We start from the raw sequence: 22,955 nt of genomic DNA, 5'->3' as shown, positions 1-22,955 counted from the left end.
ACCGGTTTCGGGGAATCAGCCAGGCTAGCTTGAATCCAGTGGCGCAGTGAGCATGGGACCCATGTCTGGGCATACCCATCCCAATTAGAGCGACAAAAGGGACAAAAGATGGATGGAATGCTGAATAATGTAAACATTCACCCCCAGCCACTAAGATCTGGGTTTAATCCATCATTCTTTTGCTCTCCACACCACCCCAGAACGATGGATTTAACCCAGATCTGTGACTGTGGGTGAATGTTTGATTAATTCAGCATTCCGTCCATCATCTGTTCTTTTTGTAACACAGCACAGACGTGGCTTGAAGAAAGGGGAACTGATTTGAACCTATTCAATGAAATCCCTACATCCATTAATAGCATTAAACTTGACCTTGTGCCCATCTCAATTTTATTCTGTTAGAGGTTAAGTTATTTTTATATACTGAATGTACAATGCATGTACCACTCTACCATTCTCACGTCTTGGCGCATTGTCTCAGCAGTGTTTGGAAAATGTTTTTTTCATATGAAACTGCAGTATTATCTCGAAGCAGTGTCAGCTGAAGGTTTGTTGCGTAAGGTTTGTTAAAAGTCACGGTCCGGCAGGCGGCAGCCACAGGACACACACAGGCCGCAGGTCGAGCCTCAAACTCGGTAACAAACAGAACAGAACATTCTAAAGAACCGTGCGTGCAACGTCATGCAGGTTTGGGGGGAAACAAAGCATTGACTGCATTTGCACTTAACATGAACTGCATGACATTTCTTTCAAAAAAATAAAACCCAAACAAAATAGAATGCAAACATACAATACTATTGTGAGAAAAGCAAACTCACACGGTATCTGGCTATCCAGATACCGTTCAAGGAATCTCAGAGGCAGGCATCTTTTCAGCCAACTTCTTCGAACTGCAGGACACTTACTAGCTCCCAAACCAAACTGCGGCTGCACACCCTGCTGCTCCCTTTTACTCGCCTACTGCACCTCATGAACCACCTTAATCACTGTCTCAAGTCGTTTGTACACTCTGACGGTGTAACCACCAACTTTATCCATAAAATATTGGTCACCAAACTCGTGTCCTTCCTACCATGACCTTTTTTTATACCTATAACATCCCACACATAGAAAGGCACTACAAGCACATTTTTTTCTAATCGGAAAACATTTGTGTTTCCCTTGAGCCTCCTGTACATTGGCCTTGAAAAAAGGCAAATGAGTTTGAACTGTGATTCCTGGCTTGACCCAACTAGCCATCCGCCCCACCGCCTTGTTGCAAGCTTCCTCCCCCTCAGCAATCTGAATGGAGACACCTTGGTTGAGGAATAATGGGCTGTATGATAAACCACAACATCGATCTTACAGCATTGGGCACTACACACCTATTAACAACCGCCCACTTAACGAACCCACCCAACAACGCCTCGTTCATCCGCAAAACAAGGCCACTGTTCTGAGTATGATATAATGGGCGCTTAAAATGGTTAACACCAACTGATTGTAAAACATTCCTCAATAACAAACTGAGCACAGTTATTAGACACTAAAATCTCAGAGAAACCGATGTGCTAGAAAACACCCTTCAAGAACTTAATCACCACCTAAGTATTAGGTGTGGAAATCTACCAAACCTCGGGCCACTTCGTGTAAGAGTCTACCATTAACAGAGTAGCAAGACTGCACAGAAAGAGTTAAATAAGCCCACCTAGGTAATTCCAACCTTCTCCTGTGTTCTACACGGTAACATCTTCGGTTAAACTGGAGATAAAAACTTTAAATCTCTTCTTTCTCACAGCTGTTATAAATTACGCAACCCTTGACATCTTCATCGATATCCTTGTCCATGCGGGCCACAAAAAAACATCACGGAAAAGGTCGCGAAAAATCATAAAAATTCTACTAAACCTGCAGGTCTAGTAATTTGAATAATTTACTTGACCTAACTGTAGTGTATTTGACCCCTAAACTGGTTTCAAATTGTGTGATCCTAGGCATATATTTTATTTTGCAGAGTCGCCCTTTTCTTTATTATCATGACAGCACCTTCAAATATATGAGTTCAGCATTTCTGTTGTACAAGAGAAATCTTTTGCTTCATTTAGTAGACTAAACGTTTGCTCCATATATAATAACAATCTAGCTCACATATAGAGTACACATGGCCCTTGACTTGCCTCTTAGTTCAATAATAGCATTGCTATCAGGGCGGGGTCAAGAGTGTTTCTCAGTTCATGTGTAAAAACTCACTTTTAATAAATATATTAATAAAGCAGGATGTGGAAGTGAACTGTCATTTACAGACAGCACATTTTCTATTGAAATGGCCACAAACGTTTGCACTAACATGCAATTTTGCTGATAAAACTACATAGAGTATAAACAACAATCTGTGGAAATTGTGATGCAGCAAAAATGTTTATCATTTGTATATCACCAAGGACAGTTTTCTGATTTGTTTTCATCCTATTAGAATCAGGTTTTTAATCACAAGAGAATTTAAAAAAATTGGCTTTCATACCTAATGAAATATAATTTGAAATGTTTGTACAGTTAACGTATTAGCTATTTAAATGTTGTGTGTTAGAAAAAACCTGACATCCAACAGCTTTCATTTCACCCTCTTTTAACAGGCGGATTGTAGGACGGTTCATTGTTCAAAATCCTCTACCTTTCTTTCTCTGACTCCAAAGTTAATTGACTTTTGACCTCTCTCTGAACTTGGAGCAAAAGTAACAAGATAAAAACAAGATTTAAAGACATCTTTACTGCTCATTCAGTTTGTGAGTGAACAAAACACCTGTTGGTTGTCAACCGGCCAGTTGGCCCTAAAAATAGCACACACTGATAAAATCGGACTTGCCATAGAGAGTGGGCCAGTAGATTTCTGATGCCTGCAGACTCTACGCTACAAATGCAATAAAATACCATTTTCCGCCATCAATTCTTGAGAAATTGTAACAAATGGCTGGTACTCGCCAAACGGCTTGTAATCAGTTTGTACTAGAATCTCATCTCATGCATATTTATGAAACTTCTGAATGACTCTCCAGCACACTAGACGTTCCTTTTCAATCACAGAAATTTGTAGCTCAGTATACCTCAAAATATGTAAACGCAAACTCAACTCAATGGTGTACTCTTCCTCTCCTTTGCTCTCAGTCAATACAGCCCTGAGCCCAAGCTTTCTAGTATTGTAATACACATGGTGGATTGGGATCATACGGTTTGAGAGCCTTAGCTCTGACCAGCTGAGCTTTGACCCGCTCAGAAGTCTCCTGACACATATTGTGCCACACAAACTGTACATCTGATTCAGCATGTTAGTTAAAGGCTTAACACTGGAGGCGTATTCGGCGATGAACCAAGCATAAAATTCACATAGCTCCATAAAAGATTTCAGATCATATGTATCTACTGGTGGAGGGACATCCAAGATTGGCTCTAACAAACCTGATTTGGGTTCAATAACATCCTCAGAACACCAGATGGCCCAAATATTAGACCCTTGTTCTAAGACATTCACACTTATCTCTATGAGATCATCATGCTCTTAGAGACTCACCAGCACGTGATCCTGCTCTTTCTTATTGGCCACAATCACCAGCATATCTTACTGGAATACAGTCACACCTTTCACCCTCTTGAACATCTGAAACACAATTAGTTTCAAAACAGAGTCCACTGAAGCTAGCACAAACTGCATGATGCAATATTGGAAAGTGCCAGTGGGTAAGACTACCCTGTGTAGTGTCCTGATTCAGGATCTTCTTTGACCTGAGGGTATGTGGCAGCAATATCACATTTGGTAAACCACGTAGAACCTCTCGATATTGCCAACATTTCGATGATCTTAGTGAGCTGGTGTGAGTGTATCCAAAACTCCTTATTTAGACTTTGGGTGAAGATCTATGCACTCCCCCAATTCACCATTGTTAGTGTGCCAAAACTAAAGGTGAAAGTCATATTGAAGAGCCAATCAGCCAAATTAGGCCCCTCTCACATAACCCCATCAATTCTTTCTCAAGGTTATCCAGAAACAAAAAGACACGTTCTGTAACTTTAATTTTGATCTTACATTTAAAACTTTTGAGTTTTCCCAGGCATCCCGAAAACAAGCTAGTGTATTTGTCCATTATCACTTCCACAGGCCCCTTACTCTTCATTACAAACATGTGCTCCTTGCACCTAGGCTCAGGATCATATGAAATAAACCTTGGTGAAGCCATCCTCTAATGTCGAACCCCTTTACCGCTATGTAGTTTTCTTCAAAATGTATCTGCCTATAAAATCTAAAATGTTTTCCAAATAACCCAGAAACGATATCCTGTGCTCTTCGTATGATACAGGAGCACCATCAGGCTTCTCCAAGTGTCAATTATTCGTCCCTCCCGGAATAATCCATGAGAAATCATTGTTATTCTGGCCCCATATTTACGACCAACATGCTATCACCCACTCTGACATCAACATTGGGGTCAACTTATTCTGGAGAATTGTCACTTCTGATTTCGCCTTCAATCACCATCAAGATAATTTCACGCTAATCATCTTGAATCTTAGACATAGTTTTGGCGTCAGCACCCTCCTCAGATTCATTAGCAACATTACTGTGTGCATCACTGAGTTGAACGGAACAAACACCATATATATTTAACTAATGACACAATGTAGACACTATGGACAATACCAGAATGTTGCTGGTGGTCCCTCAACTGGATTGCAAGTAAACTCAGCACTGTATTATCATGGAGCGGTACAAAAGGGGGTGGTAATGGACGGAGCATCAGAGCCAATCAAACACTCACACCCAGTCAACAGATCTGGGTTTGATCCATCACCATTCTTTAGCCCACTTTGCCACCCCAGTTCAGACATGGCCATATGAAAATCAGTCCGACCCTGTGCCTCATGGGAACAGTCCAGCCCGAACTGCCAAGCCATGCCTTCCCTGGACCGGAAACAAGCTTCCTAGGACCGGTTTCTTGCATTTCAGCCGTCTTCAGCCAGGCTTGCTTGAATCCAGTGGCAAAGTGAGCAAGGGACCCATGTCTGAGCATACCCTGCCAACTTATGGCGAACAAAGCGGTACAAAAGGGTGTGGTGATGGACAGAGCATCAGAAACAATCAAACACTCACACCCAGTCAACAAATCTGGGTTTGATCCATCACCGTTCTTTAGCCCACTTTGCCACCCCAGTTCAGACATGGCCATATGAGAGAACGGTGATGGATCAAGCCCAGATCTGTTGACTGGGTGTGAGTGTTTGATTGGTTCTGATGCTCCGTCCATCACCACCCCCTTTTGTACCGCTTTTTTCGCCATAAGTTGGCACGGTATGGTCAGACGTGAGTCCCTTGCTCATTTTGCCACTGGACTCAAGCAAGCCTGGCTGAAGACGGCTGAACTGCCAGAAACCGGTCCTATGAAGCTTGTTTCCTCCAGGAAAGGCATGGCTTGGCAGTTCGGGCTGGACTGTTCCCATGAGGCACAGGGTCAGACTGATTTGCATATGGCCATGTCTGAACTGGGGTGGCAGAGTGGGCTAAAGAACGGTGATGGATCAAGCCCAGATCTGTTGACTGGGTGTGAGTGTTTGATTGGTTCTGATGCTCCGTCCATCACCACCCCCTTTTGTACCGTATTATCATGGAGGCAGCTTCAGGGGCTTTGGGGGCGACAGAGAGCCTGTGCCTTCTTGTTGCTTATGAAATCACATGTTGTGCAGAAGCTACTGTATGCATGCATCCTCAAAACAAGGCTTGAAATGCGTTTCAGATGGCCTCACTATACCCTTCTCCCATACCACCATAGATGAAGTGCTTCAAATGTCTCCAACGATGCACATTCTGGGCCGGAGAGAAGGGTTATGCAGATAGTACACAGGAATTGGATAAGGTAAGCTGGAGATGATATAAACTTGGCATGGGATCGCAGAGGAGGTGGATTGCTTGATTCATTGCCGAATTATGAGGTATTCTCACCGCACAGAAATGGCCAAAGCTTTATTGGGTGAGATTTGTTAAAAGTCACAGTCTGGCAAGCCACATGGCTCAAGTGAGCTTCAAACTGTCAACAGAATTTCATAACTCAAACAGAACAGAACATTGTAAATAACTCTGCAATTTCATGCAAGACCTTGGAAAAACAAAACATTAATACCAGTTACACTTATCACAAACAAATAACTACTACAGAAACAGTCTGGCTGTCTTGGTTCAATTGTACAGCTATCTTCTTGCTTCGCCGAGGTTTAGGTTCCACTTCTGTACTGTACTCTAAAACATCTGTTCTGCTTCCCTTCCCTAGCAATTTTCCCTCTTTTCAAAGTATTTTATATTCTGGTGGTTATTCAGCATATGCTTGATATATTTTCAAATTTGCCTTTTTACCTTACCACTCATTGGTCGTCAAATAATTTTAGGATGAAAGCCGGATTAAATTACTTACATGCAAAATCGTGGTTTGGGGAAAATTGTGTATTCATCAGTAGGTTTGTTAGAACTCTCAGGCCCAGTGACTAGGAGCCACTGAGGAGACCGACTATCGCAAGACAGAGGTTGGAAAGATCAAGGCTCCAATTTGAAGGCTGCCGGTATGTAAACTAGAAGTGGAATAGATGAATTTAACACAGCATAGGGAAATTAAATATTTTGGAAGTGAGTTTTGCTTAATTTAGTAATTAATAGATGTATTTATATATGGCTGAGAATTTGACAGTCTGTGTTGTGTAATTTTTGTTTTTGCAAAATATATTTCGGCAGCCAATGTTTCCAAATGGCTCTTCCAAGAGAAGAGAGTTTGGGATGATTATGAAAGAGGACTTAAAGTCCTTTTTCATGATGTTCATAAACTCTCTTCCATTGCCTTCCCTCACTCTCTTCGGGTGTCCTCACAATGTCTTGTTCATTTACTTCACATTCCCTCTTCCAGCCAATGTTAATGTATGCAACTAAGTAACGTTTCTTTACTCTTGGTTTCCATCTCTGGAATAGTGGCATACACAATCAATCAGCAAGCTTGTGGAGCTCAGTGAAAGCATAAGCCAGGCCACACCATGCATCAGGTCTGGTCGAGATTTGTCATTAAAGTAAAGTACAGATTTTTAAACAAAAAATAATGATTAAGAATGGCCCACATGTCTGACTTACATATGGACAACGTGGACAATTCCAATGAAGTAGTTCTGTAAACCCTGGAACAGGCAAATTGACATTGCAAGGATCAACCTTGGACCCCACAGTGATGACCCAGAAGTTGCCCTAGAAACGTACAAGATTAGGTCACATAGATGCAAATAAGAGTACCACCTTGAAAGCATTGGCTGGATGAATCACAAGTCATTCCTGTGCAACACTAATGTTAATTTGGTGGTGAGGATAACATAAAAGGGGTCTGAAGTAGGTTTCAAATCTGAAATACTTTTCAAAACAGATGCAGGCATAGAGCATAGACTGAACAGAAACATGTATTTAATTAATAGCAAGCAAACAGACTATGGTTCCTGAATGTGGGCACATACAGTGATCGTGCCTTGATACCTTTACTGAGGGATGTAATAGCTAGATTCACGATGCAGTGTATACTTACTATCGCCACTCATTTAGCTATCAAAACTATGGGTTTAAACTATTGCAGCATACACAATTCAAATTAAGAACAATGAATCTATACTATATATGCTTCAGTCCCAAGAAAAAGAGGACTTGCTTCGGGCAAAGCTACATCATTAGATAATCAGCAGAGGCCTTCATCACTACAGAAGACACTGTGTTTCATTGAGGCGGCTAAATGCTTTTTCATTCCTAACACACTATGTAGATCCTGCTCCTGCTCCCTACCAATAACAGAAAAACCATTATACACGCCATGATCACTTTCAGAATAAATTACGGCAATTCCCTTCTGGTAGGAGCCCCAGCCCACATACTTAAACGACTAGCTGTGCAAAAAGTCACAGCTAGGTTGATTTTAGATCTTCCCAAGCATTCCCACGCCTCAGAACTCTTCACTGGCTTCCTTACATGAGAGGATCACTTTTAAAGCCTTCTATGACTACGGCCCATTTTCCATTACACATAAAAATCATGCAATATCACCGTCCTGAGCACATAAGATCTGCATAACAAGTTCTTATAACAAAACCTAAAATCAATTTGGTTAGAATTGGCAGCAGATCCTTCTCTCTCTCCTATCCTCCCAAAAATGAAATGCTCTTCCATATCAACTGAGAACTGCAGCCAATCACGATTCATTCCGCAAACTAATATATGTCTGGCTTTTTACACAAGTGTAGCTCTGGCCATTCTCTTTGTATGCAAAATCCATCGCCGGGATACCTTTCAGAAGCTGTTGTGCTCTATAAATTAACTTAATTCATTTCAGCAAATTAGAGTGTACAGTGTTTTCAATGGATGCTACTCAGGCCCAGATTCCAAATTGCATGGTAGTGACAGGATGCAAACTCTGCACCCATTTTTATGGGTACTGTAAGAAAATTCCTCTTTTTGCTTGATCACCACCCTCTTTTACTGACTGGTATTGATATTTTTTATTTATTATTGTGTACACTGGGGCACTACTGTTCAGTCACCAGTGTATCTGCTTTGACCATAAAGGATGGTAAAATCACTGCATGCCCTATTGTCATATTTACCTTTCCAGTAAGACTGTAGTACATGTTGCAGGAAAATACATCAGTGCCACGGAAAGTTGAATGCCATCTATGGACGGCAGCACCTATTGTGTCATCCAGTAGGCTGACAAGAAAAAAACCTGACTTCAGGCCTACATGTGTATCCTGATTCCTGTACCATAAAAACTTGTCAAAGTAACCCATTTTGAGAGAAAGGAACCCTACTTTTAAATATTACATAAGTAACCTTTAGGTGGTACTTGCAGCCAACAAGGGAGGGTGGTTACTAGTATTTAACAGTGGTATATGCAGGAATTTAGTATAGTCATGTACTTACAATTACTAGACCTGAAAAGCTGTTTTCACTGTAAAGGCCTATGGCTGTTGCTATTAGAAAAGCTAACGCTTAGAATAAAATACTATTTCTGCTAACTAGGATTTGGGATAAGCGACAGGAATGATTCAAACACCATTTTTAATATTTATTAAAAATCCAATAAAGTGGACAAGTCGGATTCTTGATACACATTTAGCAAAAGTAACTTTTAAAGAAACAATAGCTTATATATTTTGGCAGGAATATCTGTGAGAGCGATATGGGAGTCCTCTCAGCTCAGGAAGGACAGCTGAGCAGGTTAAGGAACTCCATTAACTTGAAAGGGACCAGGGTGAGACCTGCAGACTCATAATTAAGTTTAAATACAGACGTGGGGAAGATAATCCTTTGTTTCCTGGACCAAATGTAGCCAGCTTGGTACCAGCCCATTGCTAGGGGCAGATTTTGGTGAGGCTGAGGAAAAGTGGAATGCTCATTTCCTTATACACAACTCCTGGATGGTACACCCAAAACCTCACAGAGCAGAAGCGAGCTGCCATGTTGAATTTTACTTAGGATAGTGCACGGTGGGATCATTTGCAAAGAGGCAAACATGATGTGCAGCAAAAGTGAGAAGGTCTGCCCCTGGGAACTTTTTTTCTTATTGGTTAGGGAGTGTCCTGGAGGCACCACTACTAACTGGCTAGTGAATCCTACAAAAGTAGCAGCTGACCCACAGCACATCAGAACACACATGAACCTGAGAAAGACCATAAGAGGACTGTACCTGTGTGGAGAACCTGCTCCCACTTGAACAAGAAGTAGACTCCAAAGGTCAGTTGGCTGACCTCCTGAATGGCTCCAGCACACAACAACCTGCAAGAAGCCTTTTTTCCTGGAGAGCCCAGCTGAACAATAACTGGACATGGACTGGATACTTGCTGGTGGCCTCTCTTGGAGAGAGTCCTTCCCCTAAGGAATGTCCCTGAGATCCTGTGAACCTTGGAGGACCTACTCCAGAAAGTCAGAATAGTTGAGACTTAGAACATTTCTGGACTTCCAAGACCTCCGAAGTATGAAGACCTCATAACAAAGGAGTTCGATTTCAAGAGGACTTTGTGAGATACAGCTTCAGGCTTGCCCTACTGGAGGATTTTGAGCTCCATAAAAAGGGCTACGGTCAAAGGTAGAATTATTGACTGGTTGAAGGTGTGAAAAGTATCGAACTTCTGAGAGGACTTCAGCGGCACAAAATGTGAATTTTCCCTCTTAGAGTTTTTCGTTGACAAAACCAAAGGCTACAGCACGACCTCGTCCAAGAGCTATCCAACTTGGAGAGGACGTCTCCAGATACAGCCTGAAGCCTTGCCATGCTGGAAGATTCAGATTTCTATTTGAGAGACTATGTCAGAAGGTAAAATCTTTTACTAGGACGACCTACATGGGGTAGCTGACCTCCACTCCATTGCAGTTAGTCTGAAACTGCATCTAAGTCCCAATCAACTGCGAACAGTGACTTCTGAATTACGCTTTATCTTTTCTTAGTTATAAAACTTTAAAAATTCATATCTCAGTTTCCCTTTATTGGTAGTTTTAGTTAGTAGTTAGTAGTTTTGATGCAATGTTTCTAATTAAATGCTTGTCTGTTAGAAATTGATCATGTGAATTTCATTCTGTTGTGATTTGACTTCTTAACTGTTTTGTTACTGCTAAATACTCTACACACGTTTTTCTATTTTTATCCTGTCTACTCTCTTTCATAGCTACTAGGGGTTTAGCCCACGTTTATTTATTGGACTTGTGTGTTGGATTTATTACTGAAGGACTCCTATCCTCCCTAATAACCCATTTCTTGCACCATTTTATAATAACCCACCAGCACAATGCAAATACAAATTAAAACCCTCGGAATGGGGGATAACTGTGCAGATATGGAATTAGGATGCATAAAACAGCACGGTATTCCTTACTCTCAGTTGTTGAGAGCTCCATTTACCACCTACTCTGAGCAGATAGCAAATGGGAGCAGGAGCTTCTATGTAGAGTGGGGGTGGAGGAAGGGTGGTTAGCAGGGTAGTGTAAGGGAAGAATTATTTCTGACACAGGGAAGAATTGCATGCTACTCCTCTGTTGTAGAAAAAAACTGGGCGAGGTCATGGGAGAGATATGGCTGTAGTTGGGGCCAAAGCCTTAAAACAGTTCATCAGTTGAAATTTCCTTTTGGTAAAAAAGGGTCTGGTGTTCCCGTACCAAGGAAAGCCAGGTGCAAAAACTGCCAGGCCAGTCATGATCAGGTGGAGTAGAATTACATATGAGAATTCTGGTCCACATAACTCATAATAAGGCCCTTACTATCTCACACAATTGCTTCATATGAGAAGACAATATTGACTCCTCTAACCTATTTAAAGACACCCGTTTGAGATAGAATTTGTAGTTTGTGAAAAACATGGATAGATACATATTTTCAAACTTTAACACTGCAATTAGATGCAAGAAGGCTCTTGTATTGTTAAATAGCTGCTTAAGGAAGACATTTGGGAATTGTGCCATGGAGCGTGTTATGTGATGCCATTAGTTATTTTGAACCTAGGTCTCATCGAAGTTATTAAGGCTGGTGATTTTGGGAGATACTGCTATGAGTTAGGACTTTTTCACACAACAAGGAAATGCTGAATAAAACCAGAAGTCTGCACTGTGACAGAAACAGGTTTAATAACAATGATGATCAAAGGAAGAGTGGTCCTAACCTCTCCGAAACAAATTGTGTTGAGTGGCAGAGCTCCCTTGTCTCTGGGTAGCCTCCTAGTAAACCTCCATCCATTGCAACAATAATGAAAGTACAAGTAAAATGTATTTCTACATGTTTTTGTATGAAACATTAGGGACTTGATTTAGAGTCTGCAAAATAAAGAACTCTGTGGCAAACGTGAAGGAGTACCCTGCCCTCCAAACCTCGTTCCGCCTGCCATATTTGGAGATGGGCGGACTGTAGGTATTCTATTAACAGAGCTCCTGCTGGCACTGTCAATGGAATATTTCCTCACATGGCCAGACAGAGTGGGACCGTTGGATGAAGGATATTACACCATCTAGGTGGTAAGAGTAATGTCTTTTATTACTGCCCGTCACTGGCAAAAAAAAAACTAGCAGTAAGGGACTGGAAAAAAAATCTATATTGGCCCCCACACTCTGAGAGGAAACACCCAGGATTTGGGGGGTCATTAGTTTTTTGCTTTTCAAAAGTAAGCTCCCGTTTTGGATTTTGTTTTTGAAAAACCTTGTTTTTGAAGGCACCTGGACACCTAGCTTGCCACTTGTATGTGGCCTTCAGTTCCCGCAGCTACCTGGGTTTTCCCGCTGGGGTATTCCCAACCGGGTTTTCCCACTCACCATTCTTCCTGCCAACAAAAGCCCCGCCCACCCCAAGACCTACTCAATGCAGGCCACAGCATGACCCCGCAGTGAACACACCACTAGTGCACCAAAGGCAAGCCTGTCTGCGCCCGTCCATGCCTGGATCACGCCCAGCCCCATGACCCCTGGCTCTCCCGCTCCCTCCCCCAAAGATACACCGTCGCCGAGCTCTACACTCTTGACTGTGGACGCCGCAACAAACACTGCCACAGCACCGACCGACGCTCCACGGTAGGCCCTTTCACCTGCACCCACTGCCACTTCACCTGACACTGCACACACACCAGCCCACCGACCAGCCCCACCCAGACCACACCACAGACACTACCTGAACAAACACACCAACTCACATGAGCCCTTCTCAACAAACGCTCACTATGCAAGCATTCCACTGAATTATGGGACCTCATCGCCACCCTCACACCCGACATAGATTCCCTTACTGAGACCTGGCTCAACCTCCATCCTCCCCAGGCATTGCCACAGCGATCCCCGACAGATATAAAATTCATCGCCAGGACCGCACCAACAAGCCGGGAGGAGGTAGAGCCATCATCCACATAGAGACCACATAGTGTACCACCACCACCAACACCAACACAACTACCCTCATGGAACATCTCAACTTCAAGCTCCACACAGAGGACAAGACAACCCTTCCGACCCCCAGGCCTGTGGTCCAGCTTCTGCAACACCACCGCAAACTTCATTGCACCCCTTGCCTTAGACTCCAAAGACTACATCTTCCTCAGCGACCTAAATTTACACATTGATGACCCTAACAACAAAAACACTGCACACCTCTTCAGACCCAGATTGTCCACGACCCTACACACACTGCAGTACACAGGCTGGACCCAATTTTCCCCTCCAATAACCACGTCAAATACAGCCATGACACAGAACTCACATGGACAGATTACTCCATCATCCACTTCAGTATCTCCAACTCCCTCACACCACCTCCCCATGATGGCCAACATCCCTCACCAGAGGTAGAACAAAATCTCAGGGACCAGCTGGTCGAACACCCTCAACACCTCCAACCTTGCTACCGCCACCAACCTCGAACAGAGAGTGAAAAACATTAACGCCTGGATCACAAATTGTGCAGACAGTTTCGTCCCCATCAAGAGCACCATCCAGAGACAATACTCCAAACAGGCCAACTGGAACACCCAAGAACTCAGAACAGCGTAACGAGACAGCAAACAGCTGGAGTGGAACATCCTCTCCACACAGGACACCACTTCCACCATGAAATCCATCTACTCAGTAGCTCCAACAGACCCATGCCTGCACCACATCTTCAACCTCAGAAATGAAAGGATTGGCCAGGAACTCACCACCCTACTCAACACCTCTATCACCACTGCAACATTTCCCAATGACTGGAAACACGTTAAAGTCAGACCACTACTTAAAAACCCTCTGCCAACCCCAGCGATCTAAAAAAATACTGGCCAATCTCCCTGCTTCGATTCCCATGGAAGGTACAGGAAAATATAATCAACATTCAACTCATGAGACACCTGTAGCAGAACCAGCTACTCGACGCCGCCCAATCCGGCTTCCACAGCAATCAGAGCATCGAAACCGCCCTGATTACAGCCACAGATGACATCCAAACCCTCCTCAACTAAGGAGAAACAGCAGCTTTGATACTCCTCGACCTCTCGGCAGCCTTCAACACCGTATCCCACAACACGCTGATCAAAAGACTCCACCGCATTGGCATCCAAGGGGACGCGCTCAGATCACCTCCTTCCTCACCGGAAGAACACAGAGGATCCACCTCTGAACCCAAGAAGATCACCTTTGGGGTCCCCCAGGGCTTATCCCTCAGCCCTACGCTCTTCAATGCAGATATGACCCAGCTGGCCAACATCATCCGATCCCATGGTCTCAACATAATTTCTTGTGCAAACGACACCCAACTCATCCTCGCACTCACCGATGACCCAACCACCAACTGAATCAACGCTCACAGATGCATGACAAATGCCGCTGACCGGATGAAGAACAACTGCCTGCAGCTAAACACAGATAAGATGGAAGTACTGAAATGCATGAAACCACTCTTGGTGTCAATCAGTCCTAGGACCCGCACCCACTCCTTCCAACCACGCCAGAAACCTCAGAATCATCATTGACAACAAGTTCATCATGAAACCACAGATCAACGCTGTCACCTCCGCCTGCTTCCTCACTCTGAGCATGCTACGCAAGATCTTCAAGAGGCTACCCTACACACGAGATGCACCGTGACACAAGCACTCATCACCAGCCAACTGGACTATGGCAACGCCCCCTACGTAGGAATCGCCGCCTACCTCCTACAGAGACTTCAGACCATACAGAACGCCGCAGCCAGACTCATCCTCGTCCTTCCCCGATGAACCCACATCACAACCCACCTCAGGCAACTACACTGGCTCCCCGTACAGAGGAGATGTCAACCCGCCTACATTAACCACTGCCTGAACTTTCACCAACTATTGAGAAGACTACGCTCCGCCTCCCTTTCACTTGCCCATGCACTCGGCATCTACTAAAGCAGAAGTAGAGGACGCTCCTTTTCCCACATAGCAGCAAAGACCTGGAACAGCCTCCCCATGAACCTCCAGACCATCATCTCAGTTCCGGAATTCCAAATGGCCATCAAGACCTGGCTTTTCAAATAAGCCTCCAGGATCTGCAAGCGCCTGGATAACCTATCAGCTATTTAGCCGTGCTTTATAAAATCCTGATTGATTGATTGAAAACAAAAAACTTTTGAAAAGTTTGACAGCCGGCGGGCCATCACAGTTGATGGTATTGTCCGGCAAACATTTCCTACATTGCCAGGAACCGCCATGACAGTGATTCCTATTAATGTTGGGAGAAGTCTATGGGGCCTGCATACATATCTAAATTTGACTGGCGGGATGTCCTACAAGGCGACAGTGTAAAGTAGTCCATTGCCCTGATGGACATTAATCTGTCCACCAAACACTAAATCAGGACTTGCCAGCTTCTCGGGAGCCCAGGTCAGCAGACTGGTCAATACATAAACATGAAGAAACAACAGACGGCATCAAGCGATATGAGCAATGAGAAGCCACAAAAAGGTAGGTGAAAGGAAGATCAATGGAAATTAACTATGTGGCTGAAGTGAAAGAAGCAGTTTTGGCAGATGGAGATTGGTTCCAGATAATCCTATCCTAATTTCTATATTTGTATACATTTAAAGCAAAAGGGGAGGGGGCAGGGGGGAGAAGGCGGCCTAAACCAACAGGGATAAATAGGGACAAAGGAAGAAGACATATGGGTTCTGACAGTCCTGCCCTCATTTGTATCTTTCAGGAGAAAACAATTCTAGAGCAAATGTATGAGACTTCCTATAAATAGTGGAAGGATTCACTCTAAAGATGTGTACCCGAAAGAAAAACAAGACCCTGAGAAGTATCAAGTTTTAATAAAAGAACTACATAAAACACAACATTTCAACATTCGTCTGGATTTATCCATTCAAATCATAAAGAACTGCTTTTTTCTTTCTCACTTCAAACATACTTTTCATTATGCAGGAAGGCACAAATATTCATAAAGTAAAATAAATCAATTTTAAGGGGAGGCTGGATCTGCCCAGAACTCCTGAGAACTCCAGATATCACATGCGCACATGCACAACCAGTTGGACAATTATACAGCATTTAACTGTTTTTATATAAACATTGTGATGCAGCAAATTTAAGCAAACACTGAAACGATTCAAATACCTACTACATGCCATTCCACAACATTCTCTATTCATACTTTACAGCAATACATCTGTAGTCACCTCCATCAAAAACATCTAAAAACACTTGTAACACAACACACACAAACAGCTTCATATATAGAAAGTAATATCAAAGGCCACATGATAACTAAACATAAAAGAGTTGTAGCCAGAAGTTACCTTTGGTGCCAGGGGGCTGCAGATTGTCCCCGGTCATGGAACACCAGCCAACAGGGAAGATATCACGGGAATCATAGCGACACCAGTAATCAAAGGCCCCTCGCCAACCATCGAAAGTCACAAGCACTTCGCAGCCCTTTACCTCCCCTATCGTTGCAGGACAGATGAAGTGAGGGTTCTTCCGGTCCACGGCTTCCAATTTCATTCCCGTACTGAAATAGTTCTGGGATGGAGGAGGCGGATCCTTTAGGGAAAGCCAGAAGACAACAATTGGACACAATTTTTCCAAATAATGTCCGTCTTGACTCATTAAATACTTTATCAGGCTCTTTCCATGCTTGAGCTGTGGTAAGCTTTTCCAAAAAAAGAACGAGCACCTTTTATTCTAAGGGCATCGCCATCACTAGAGGAACAAGTTATTTACCTTTGGTAAGGCACTTTCTTGTAGAGACTATCTAGACAAAGATTCTTCACCTTTTGAATATTCCCCAGGCATCAGACTGAATCCGGAAACCTTTTCGCAGTACCTCTGTGCGACGGAAGGTGGCACCGTGCAGCCCCGCACTGAATGCTGTTTCGTTACTGAAATGACTTGCGTGTCCTATAAAGATACCACTCCAGCACACTGGTATCAGGTGCTTTTGAGACTGTCCATGCCTCCATTCGTGGAGCCCCAAAATCAAATCAAAAGATCAGTGTGCAGATTCCTAAATGAAGCATAGAGCCCAACCATAGAAAGGTGAGGATGGGAGAGTCGGTGAGGAATCTGCAGCTAGAGCCTATACCAGAAAGAGCCTTACCAAAGGTAAGTAACTTCTTGTTTTGATAGAGACTTCTAGCCACACATTCCCTACCTACTGGTTCCAAAGCAGTACCTAAGGGAGAAGGGCTGTGGAAGGAATCAAACCAGAAAGTCCTGCCTGACTGAGCAGACAAAGTTCCGTTGCTTGTGGACCTGGCTGTCCAGACAATAGTGCTTCGAGAAGGTATGGAAGGTCTCCCAAAGTATCTGCCTTGCAGATGTCTAGGACAGGGACGCCGCATACTAAAGCTTTGGTAGCAGCTTTGGCCCTGGTGGAATGGGCACACAGTCCTTCCGGAGGCTGCTTCATTGCCAGTGCGCAACAAATCTTAAAACAGAGCACGATCCAGCATAAGACTGTATGCTTCAGCACAGGCTTGCCTTTTTTTACTCTGGCGAACCCCACAAGAGCTGTTAGTCCACCTTGTAATCCTTTATGCGATCGATGTAGAAGCTGATCACTCTCTTAGGCTCCAAGGCATGATGAAGCCTCTTGTCTTCCTTAGAGGAGTGAGGTGGGGCTTAGAACACTGGCAGAATGATGGATTGGCTGACATGGAATGGAGTTACAACTTCCGGGAAAAAAGATGTTCAAGTATGCAGAACCAGCCTCTCAGAGAAGAAGGTGGGTATGTAGGATGAACACACTGACCCTGAAGTTCACACACATAGCATGCTGAAGCGATGGCGACTAGTAACACACTTTAGGTTGTGAGAAGCCGTAAGGGACAACTATAGAGCAGCTTGAATGGAGTACATATCAGCTACACAAGGACAAGATTGAGGTTCCATTGGGACATCACTAATGGGGATCGGGAAACATATATTGTAGCCCTTTCAAAAAAACGGGTCACAATAGTTGATTTAAATAAAGATGGCCGATTAGGCAATTGTAAAAAGGGTGAGAGGGCCGAAAGAAAACCTTTAACTGTGCCCAGAGCAAGGCGTTGCTGGGTAAGACACAGCACAAACAATAAAACATCAGAAAGTTTGGCCCGGAGAAGTTCAATCCGGCAAGCATTGCCCCAAACCACAAATTTGTCTCCAAGAGGTGTATACAGTTTTAGTCGAGGGACGCCGGCTGCCAAGGTGACATCAACTACTTCTGGAGGCTAGTCGACGGAGTTCAGCTGCTGATGCTCAATCTCCATGCATGAAGGTAGAGATTGCAAAGGCCGGGCTGGAGCACCCGACTGTTCTGCTGTGACCGGAAAATCTCCTGATCAGAAGATAGATGCTTAAGACCAGGAGTTCTGGAAACCATATTATCTGTGCCCAGTCTGGAGCCACTAGGGTGACTTTTGGCCCGGTCTGTCCTGATCTTACTGAGAACTCGGTGCAGGAATGGTATAGACGCAAAGGCATACAAGAGTCCTGAGTTCCATTCGAGGCAGAATGTCTCTTCACGCAAGAAACACCTTGGAAACTCCAACGTTGAGAAGTGCTGACATTGCGTGCACTCAGTAGTGGCACATAGATCGAGCCAAGGTTTTCCCCATTTGCTGACAGGACCTTGTGTCACCTTCGGGTGTTATTGCTACCTGTGATCCGCTAGCAAGCGACAGAAGGTTTGCCACCAGGAAGATACCTTGGTGGTCCAACCCTTCACAGAGGTGCAAGGCCTCAGGGCACATGTTCTGGGAACCCATCTGCCCTGTTTGCTGGAGTACCACATGGTGGTGGTGTGTCCATAAGTACCTGTACCAGCTTCCCCTTGATGGATGCAGGAAGGGATTTTTTGAGTGCAAAAAGGATGGCCCTCAGCTCCAAAACATTAATATGGTGCCAGGACTCCGCTGGAGACCAGAGGTCTCGGAACTCCACCTCTCCCAGATGACCACACAAACCAAAAGCGATGCATTGGTCACCACTGTCAGTTCTGGGTGGGGAAGGGTAAGTGGTCTGCAGCAGACCCAACTGCAGTCCAGTTGTCACCACTGCGGATTTTTAGCAGTCTCCTCAGATCTGCACGTGATCAGAGAGGTTCCCTTGAGGTTGACCTACTGGGATCACACTGCAGAGCCAGATACGGCACCTAGCGTGCTCGAACGTTGTCAGTGAATTTCTAGGATGAATCGAGGTTTGCAGTGGTGGTGTTGATGACTGCCTGGGGTGAGTGCGCCTTCAATAGCCTGTCGTCAAGATAAAGGAAGACTGGTACCCATGAAGTGTGCTGCCACCACTGCCATCACTTTTGTGAACACCAGAGGGATGCTAGTGAGACCAAAGGAGAGCACAGCAAATTGAAAATGCTCCTCTCCCACCACAAACCGCAGTTAGCACAGAGTCGGCAGGATGGGAATATGGAAATAGGTGACCTGCAGCTCCAACGCCACCATCCAGTTTTCAGGGGAGAAGGTAGACAATACATGAGCCCAGGTGATCTTTTTGACCTTCTCCTTCTTGGGCACTAGAAAGTAGCAAGAATAACAACCATGTCCTATTTCTGGCACTGGCACCATCTCGATAGCCCTAGTGACAAAAAGGGCTTGCACTCCCTGCCGCAAAATGTAGATATTCCTCGTAAGTCTTTGGGTAGACGGTGGACGGTGCGGTAGAGATGAAAGGAAGGGTAAGGCGTAGCCGTTGAGAACAATTTGGAGGTCTAACCTGTCTGATGTGATCGCTGCCAGCCCGGATAAAATCTGTGAATTCTGCTTTTCACTGGATGGCTCTGACCTGGTAAGGGTATACTAAAGGGGTTTTCATTTGGGGCTGCGAGTTGTATGGACTAAGCGGCATACTGACCTTGGTCGCAGGAACGGTGGGCACCACGCATCTCGTGCAAAACTTCTGGGTGCTGATGGGGTGAGATAGGCTGGTGATAGGGAATTCCTCGGCCGAAGCCACAAAAGGAATGCTGGAAGTGTTGCTGGCAAGGCTGCATGGAAAGGCCAAGAGAGCAAGCAGTAGCCCTACTCTCTTTAAATTTTGCAAGAACAGAGTTCGCCGTCTCCCTGAACAAGCCAGTCCCATCAATGGGCATGTCCATTAGGGAGGATGGATGTAGCCCTAGAACCCAGTGGATCTTTACCATGCATGTCAGCGAATGGCTACACTAGTGCCAATGAAGTCAGTGGTGTCTAAGCCACAATGAATCTTGAACTGGGCTGCATCATGACCATCCTGGACGGCCTGTGAAAGAACAGGGTGAAGGTCTTCCGGAACACTGGGGAGGACCTTTGCCTTCCAGTCCCAAAGTGTGTGTGTGGGGGGGGGGGGGCGGGTACAAAAACCGGTAAACAGGAGGCTTTGACTGACCACAGGGCCGAGCTAGCGGCGGCTAAGAGAACAAGCATTATCCAAAAGTCTCCAATCACTCTGGTTCCCTGTCAGGGGGAGTGGAAGGAAAATGGTTAGGGTTGGTCCAGCTAGTGGAAGCCTTCACCACAAGACTCTCTGTAGAGGGGTTCTGAGAGAGAAGGTCCGGTCACACAGGGCAGGGCTGTGGGGCCTGGCAACATGCTGGTGAACTGGACGGACAGTACATGGTTTATGTCAGGCAACTAGAAAAGTATCCATCAAGGCCTCAATGAACAAGAGGACAGGCTCAGAAGCAGTCTGACATGACATGACATTCCTTTTGACCTCCACAGTGGGGAGGTGAAGATCGAGGACTTTAGACGTCCTATTCCTGACCATGGCGTAGGAGACATTTTCTTCAGTGGCAGGGCCAGAAGAGGAGAACAGGGCCGACTCCGAGGGGATGCCTTGCACCTACCATCTTGTAAGTCTTCATACCAATTGTCAATGGCATAGGGCTGAGCGAACTTATCACCCTAATCAGGATTGTTGTTGGAGTCTGTGCCAAAAAACAGAATACAAGGAGTGTTGCCTGCCTAGTGGTAAGGCGAGAGCAGAAACCTGCGACAGATTCGGTTAGGGTGTGGGTTGAATTCCAACCAGTGTTAAGTCGACGTCGGAAAGGACAATCAGGGCCACCTCCTCAGGTGATACGGTCAGCATCGGCGTCTACATGCCTGGAACTGGATTGGGCCTGAAGGCAGCGTCGGTACTGTAGCTGAGAGCGGAATTGGCACAAAGGCTCCAGATGATGCTGAGGGAAAACCCACCAGCGGTAATCCAGGTAGTAAGTCTCTCGGCTACCTGGGGCCCGAAGACACGCAAGAGTGATTCAGTAAAGAACCAAAGCATGGCTGAGTAAATTTAGTTTATTTGGCACGGCATGGCTGAAGGCCTCAGAAACTCGGGTTGTGCCGGAACCATCTACGGAATTGCCTCCGAAGTTGGCCCACTTCGAGAGTTGCAAGGGGTCTGTTGGTGCCACCCAAACACCTTGCCAGGGGAGTGGGAATGGCGTGACGGAGCGAAATTCTGCTTTGACTTCTTATGCTTACATAAGGATTTGAAGCGTGATGGAGACTGGCCTCAAGAGCGGCTCCGTCAACTCTATGAGCGGGACCAGAATGAGCTTCTGACTTGGAGCAGGACTTGGAGCTGTTCCTGTGCTGCGTCTTCTTGTTCTTAGAGATGTAAAGTTCTTTCTAGCCTTCCCTGATGGCATTCGGGCTCATCGACCTACATTCCTCAAAGGTCTTGGAGTCTAGCCCATCCTCAGATATCACAGACAAACCTGGTGAGGATCTGTCACAAAGCAAACACAAGGAGACATCTGTTTGCGACAGTCCTCTCGGAGCTTAAATCCGGTTGTCACTGTGGAAAATGTGGATAAATAGCTGAGAAAAAGTAGTCTCTGAGAGACGAAAGAAGCTCCTGATCCGCATCTAGAGGTGCGGAAAGAAAGGAAATGTCAGCTTGCGGGAGTGGTGCCATTATAGGTCCTGCACGTCATTTCCAGAGTAGAAAGGCATCAATGCAGAGCCGCACGGCACTAACTTCTCGCGTACAGAGGTACTGGATCCAGTCTGAAGCCTGGGGATTATTCAAAAGGTGAGGAATCTACGGCTAAAAGTCTCCATCAGAAACATGACTTCTTCAAATGCTGCTTTAAAAGGGAGTCATTTATTTTCATATATTCTGAGTTTTCCCATTAGAAATAGCCGAGGAGCGCCCATTTGTGAAACCGATTCTATGAATATCATGGAAAAGAAGGATTGTACAACTCTTTAAATAATGTTTTCACATCACAAACAGTTCATGAGTCTGATCAAGTATGTATTTTATTGAACTGAGGACCATTTGTGCTACTTTGGCGACCTTTAGACCACTTTAATGTTTTGAGGACCAGAAGGGAAGTAGCTAGTTGTATATTATCCCTTTCTAGGAATGGCAAGTCACCACATCACCTACCTGAAATGAAACAAATTAGAAGTTCATTTGGGATGCTCTATGGAATGTTATGCCAGGAAGATTCCTTGAGAAGACCCTAAATTGTAGTGACTAGTTTGAACAAATAATGGAAATGAGGTACAACTTCCAAACACATTCGACAGAAATGAGCAATATAAGACCTTTTGATAGTTTAAGCAAAAGCTAAAGAACTGCTAGATTCTTGTAAAATAGTTCAATGAATTGCATTCCCAGTTTTGTTGTTTTTAGCAATATGACTTGCGTTTGAGGATTTTATATAATAATGACAGAATCTATATTTACTTAATTTTTTTACCTATCAAGTGGTGTGATGTCACTTTATTATAGTTTTGCCTGACATACAAATACAAAGACAAACCAAAAGCCACTCACATATGTCATCTGGAAACAATAGCTATACAGTAGAGAGACCTCTACTGATGATACTATACAACTAATGTGCGTTCAGAAAAAAGGGGTGGAAAGAATCTGTACAGTCTTTGAGGCTTGTAATATCTCCCCAGGCAGTCCAAAAATATCCAAGTCTTCCAATTTAAAGTTAAATGCTGGACACTATCAAGCTCACTGGC

General features: G+C 44.5%; 1 protein-coding gene across 3 annotated transcripts in view; it reads right to left on the bottom strand.

Moving 5' to 3' along the window:
• SCMH1 (Scm polycomb group protein homolog 1) overlaps nt 1–22,955 on the bottom strand; it is a 369,044-nt gene that overhangs the window by 222,720 nt on the left and 123,369 nt on the right. For all 3 annotated transcript variants that reach the window (XR_014978950.1, XM_085645667.1, XM_085645668.1), the window contains exon 8: nt 16,293–16,536. Coding sequence is in view for 2 of the 3 variants with exons in the window: in XM_085645667.1 (XP_085501793.1) it covers nt 16,293–16,536 (244 nt within the window). In the remaining variant the exon portion in view is untranslated. The remainder of the gene's footprint in view (nt 1–16,292; nt 16,537–22,955) is intronic.

This window comes from Triturus cristatus, chromosome 3_1 (genome assembly GCF_964204655.1).
Source record: "Triturus cristatus chromosome 3_1, aTriCri1.1, whole genome shotgun sequence".
Lineage (NCBI taxonomy): Eukaryota > Metazoa > Chordata > Amphibia > Caudata > Salamandridae > Triturus > Triturus cristatus.
This window is presented reverse-complemented; position numbering and strand designations above follow the sequence as displayed.